The sequence below is a fragment of the Vollenhovia emeryi genome, unplaced genomic scaffold, assembly GCF_000949405.1.
Source record: "Vollenhovia emeryi isolate VEMERY1.0 unplaced genomic scaffold, V.emery_V1.0 DF941720.1, whole genome shotgun sequence".
NCBI classification, from domain to species: Eukaryota; Metazoa; Arthropoda; class Insecta; order Hymenoptera; family Formicidae; genus Vollenhovia; species Vollenhovia emeryi.
The window spans coordinates 1-4,758 of record NW_011964646.1 but is presented as its reverse complement, the minus strand read 5'-3'; the positions used below and the strand labels follow the sequence as shown (position 1 = coordinate 4,758).

Here is a 4,758-nt window from a genome sequence, read left to right as displayed (position 1 = left end):
CTCTGCTTTACACCAAAATCCATCTAGTATTTAACATTGATATTCTAATCATACACTGTATTATCTGCTTTACAGACAAATTTATCTACAATTATACAAATCATACACTGTATACTCTGCAGAAAAAGAACTGAGCAGCTGTACCAGTAACTGATGAAGTTGAATCAGTAACTTGTGACGTTCTATCATTGACTGATTACGAGAGTCAGTTACTGGTAATGCTTTTCAGTTGACTTGCAGTTTTAATCATCAGTTTCTACAATACACTAAAAAACTGGTTAGACACTGAGTGTTGCCATCAGTAACTGATGACAGTTTTTTAACGGTTTGTCAGATACTGATTACCTATGTTCTTCAATTGATATGACAGCACATTTCTTATTTGTCAAAGGCTAGTTTATACAACTGACTGAACTGACAATGACAACTGGGCACTAACTGACTGGATAACTGATTATTGTAACTGACGACAGCACGATCGGTATATTGAAACAAGTTACTGATAAAAGAAACAGTTGTACCAGTTACTGATAAAAAACTGGTCAATATTGGTCCAGTTTTATATTGATCAGTTACTGATCTATATAAAACTGAATAAAACTGGACCATTATTGACCAGTTTTTTATCAGTAACTTGTTTCAATATACTGATCGTGCTCTGTCATCAGTTTCAATAATCAGTTATCCACCAGTTAGTGCCCAGTTTTTTTATCAGTTTTGGCTGCATCCTTTTAATCATAAATTCTTAAGAAACTTTCAAGACAAAAATTGTAATATAACAATGTCGAGGCTATAATAGTTTTTAAATAATAAGCAATTACATTTCACAAATGACAGGCCTGACATTTCGCGCGCTCAGGTACGGCGACACGACAAGTGATAAAGGTGTTGCTACGAATATCACGCCGTGCCTGAACGCGCGAAATCTCAGACCTGTCATTTGTGAAATATAATCGCTTATTATTTAAAAACTATAATAGCCACATTTTTTATTACAATTTCCCTCTAATCTATTGTAACCAGTATACCATTTTTATGTTGCAGTTAACGATTACCATGGCAAGGACGCTGAAATTCGACCAGAGGGACTTGGAGGAGCCGGAAGAACTGGAGTGGGCGTGAGTATGTTTGTACGCAAAAGTACGATCGTCGCGTCGAATAATGTACATCTGCCTTTTATTTCAGAGACGGAGGATTACGAACTAATACCTACGATGTCGCCGACTCGGACGCGTCGACGGTGGACGTCGAGACCCTGAGCAACTTGGGCGACGTTGCCAGTGACGACGACTACGACGGCGACGACGAGGAAGATGAGGACAAAAGTGCTAGGTAAACATTTACTTGTTAATTATTTTCTTTTCCTTTTCGTGCAACGAATCTAAAATAATTTTCTTTTTTCAGAAAGGACGAAAAACGGGACGACGATGTCGAGGACGATGTCCAGGACGTCAAACGTGCGAGGTAAACATTTATTTGTTAATTATTTTCTTTTTCTTTTCGTGCAACCAATGTAAAATATTTTTCTTTTTTCAGAAAGGAGTGAAGACTCGCAACGTTCCAAGTACTAATTTTAATGGTCCAATAAATAAATAAATATATATGTGGGAACGAGGATTTGAATCCCGCGCTATAAGGTGTAACTCGTTGGCGCACTAGTGCACGGTACGGGGGCGCTGGGAGAGAGGAGAGAAGCCGGTGATAGTCAGTCAGTCGATGCAAGCTAAGCAACAGTGTTGTATTAAAAAGGAAAATATACGGACGATAGATCCCATCTCTCGTGTCCTGTACCTTCTCGATATCCAATCCCACAAACTCTGGGGGCTCGTCCGGGATTGCGAGCAAGGATTACGACAGCGGAATCTTCGTCAAAAGGTGCTAAGGCGTAATTAGACGACAAGGCGACGAAGGAGTGGAACGCGACAACGTGTTCCAGCTAAGGCGAAAGAAATGGCGGACATACTCGAAGAATTGACGGTGGAAGAGCTGGTGAAGAGACTCGAACATTTCGGGCTGCAGACGGCAGGTACAAAGGCGGCGTTGTGCGAAAGATTACGGAAGGCGATGGAAGAAGAGACCTCACAATCGGCGGATGAACAGAACCACGGTGAGAAAACACGAACGGCGGGCATGACGACGGAAATACGGCTCGAGGATCTGACGAAAGTGCAGCTTAAGCAGAGACTACGAGAGCTCAAACTGCCTATTTCGGGTCTAAAATCAGTGCTGCGCGAAAGGCTGCGAGCGGCCCTGCAAAAGGATTCCAGCGACGAAGGCGACAATGAAGACGACGGCGACGAAAACGAAGGCGACGACGGCGACGAAAATGAGGGCGACAACGGCGAGGACGGCGGTAATAAAGATGGCGTTGGAGGAGAGATGGTGACACCGCACCGCGGTCGAGACGCACACGCGGCCATCTTGCCTCGCAACGTATTCAACGGCGACTATAGAGATGGCGGTAGGAGAGCGGGAATGTTACCAACCCACAATCGAGGTGACGGCGCAACGGTACTTCCCCGTAATGCAGTTGACGAGGGATATGACAGACAAAGAACAAGGCAAGTAGTATTGACATACAAGGACGTGGAAGACGCTCTATCGACTTTCAGTGGCGATGGCACGCAGAGTGTAACGATGTGGTTCACATCCTTCGAAGAGACGGCTGATTTGTGCGGATGGACGGACGTACAGAAGATCATCTACGCTAAGAGGCTATTACGGGGTTCGGCGAAGCTATTCGCGAATTTCGAGTGTCGTGTCCAATCCTACCGCGCGTTTAGGAGGGCGCTTGCTGAAGAGTTCGGCAAGACAATGAACAGCCGTCAGGTGCACAAGGAGCTGAGCAAGGTAACGAAAAAGTCGGAGGAAACGTACCAAGAATACATTTACCGTGTTTTGGAACTGGCGAGTCATGGTGAGATTGAACTGGAGGCCAAGATACAGTACATCATCGACGGCATAAAGGACGAAGAATCAAATAAGGCCATTTTATACAGTGCCACGTCGATAAAGGAGCTACGACAGAAGTTTATGCAGTACGAAACACAGCGCGCCAACCGGAACAAGGCTAAGCAGCAACAACAACAGACATCACTAAAGAAGAGAACAACTAATAGTTCCAACCAGGTGGCAACGGCGGTGACGGCTAAGCGGTGCTTCAATTGTGGCGATTCCAAGCATTTGGGAAAGGATTGCCCAAGCAAGGTAAAAGGCGCTAAATGCTACTCATGTAATGAATTCGGTCACATTGCAGCAAAATGCCCCAAGGGTGCGGAGGCAACAAAGGAAAAAACTCCGGCCAGAGTCGACGCGTTGCAATCCCATGATGACAAGAAGACGTACAAAACCGTACGGATTTTGGAAAAGGTTACAGGGTTTGTCCAAGATTTTTTTATTATCGATTCTTGCAGTAGACGTCGAGACAAGACAAACGAGGTAATGGACCGGGGGTCGGAGATCACCCCTTCGTCCGGAAAACCGCCCTTAAAGTTACAAGAACCCGTAGCTCGGACAGGGTTGGAGGTGGGGGGTTGGGACCCGATGCAATGTTGTTCCCCTCGGCGAGTGCTATCCATCCCCCCCAGGTCCCATCCCCCTACCACCCCCCCTCTGGGCTCTGTATACTTGGTCGGGGGATGTAAAATTTTTTATATTTTTTTCTTAAATTTGGCCACCCTACACGAATAAGGCCCAGGTCCCGAGTCTCTGCGACGTTTGCAACCCCTTGAAAACAGCCCTTAAACCGCCCCGAAGGATAGCTCGTAGGGGGTTGGAGATAGGGGGTTGGGACCTGAGACAATATTGTTCCCCTCGGGGAGGACTTTCAATCCCTCCAGGTCCCATCCCCGTACCATCACCCCTCTGGACTGTGTATACTTGGTCGGGGGATGACAAATTTTTTATTTTTTTTTCATAAATTTGGCCACCCTACACGAATTGTGACACAGGTCCGAGGTCTCTGCGACGTTTGCAACCCCTTGAAAAAAGGGCCTAAAGCGCCCCTTTAGTTATCTCGGAAGGGGTTGGAGATAGGGGGTTGGTGTCTGAGACAATGTTGTTCCCCTCGACGAGTACTCGACATCCCCCCAGGTGCCATCCCTCTACCACCTGCCGTTTGGGCTGTGTATACTTGGTCGGGCGACTTTTTTTTGAAAATTTACCAAGTCCCAAGGGGTACCGACTTAATTTTTTGAAAAATCGACCCCAAATTTCATGTCTCATTGGGTTCGCGAGGTCGAGAAACGCATTTTGGACGTGGAAATTTTTGGCATTTTTTTGAAATTTTATACAACTTTTCTTGAATAATATGTCAACTTTTCTGTATAGCAGATAATTTTCCATCATTTGTCGAGAAATATTACAACTGTTGAGGCAAACTGTGACACTAGATGGGTTTTCAAGTCTTTATAACAAGAAATTTAAGGTAAACTGTGACTCTATATCCGAGATTATGGGTTAACTGTTCTGTACAGCAGATAATTTCCCAAGATTTAGACTATTGACGCACCCAAGAATTTACTGCTTTACAGAAATATGCAAACTGTGACTCTAGACATGAAATTTAAGGCAAACTGTGACACTAGATGGGTTTTCAAGTGTTAAAAACATTCAACTTGAGGTAAACTGTGACTCTAGATGGGTTTCAACGTCTATATCGTATGAAATTGAAGGCAAACTGTGACTCGATGGGTTTCAATGATTAGAAGGTGTGTAATTTAGGGCAAACTGTGACACTAGATGGGTTTCGAGTCTTTA

General features: G+C 44.6%; 1 protein-coding gene across 1 annotated transcript; it reads left to right on the top strand.

The window, feature by feature from the left end:
• Positions 1-892: 892 nt before the first annotated feature.
• Positions 893-4,010, top strand: LOC105570844. Its single transcript, XM_012028293.1, has 3 exons — positions 893-1,464; positions 1,537-3,525; positions 3,951-4,010. Exons 2-3 carry the CDS (start codon positions 1,951-1,953, stop codon positions 4,008-4,010), a joined length of 1,635 nt encoding a protein of 544 aa, XP_011883683.1. The 5' UTR covers positions 893-1,464; positions 1,537-1,950.
• Positions 4,011-4,758: the final 748 nt, after the last annotated feature.

Excerpts from the sequence above, each read along its gene's own strand:
- LOC105570844 (XM_012028293.1), top strand. The coding sequence starts at position 1,951 with ATGGCGGACATACTCGAAGAATTGACGGTGGAAGAGCTGGTGAAGAGA. Across the intron at positions 3,526-3,950 it reads TAGCTCGGACAGGGTTGGAG|GTCCGAGGTCTCTGCGACGT; the intron begins GTGGGGGGTTGG and ends ATTGTGACACAG.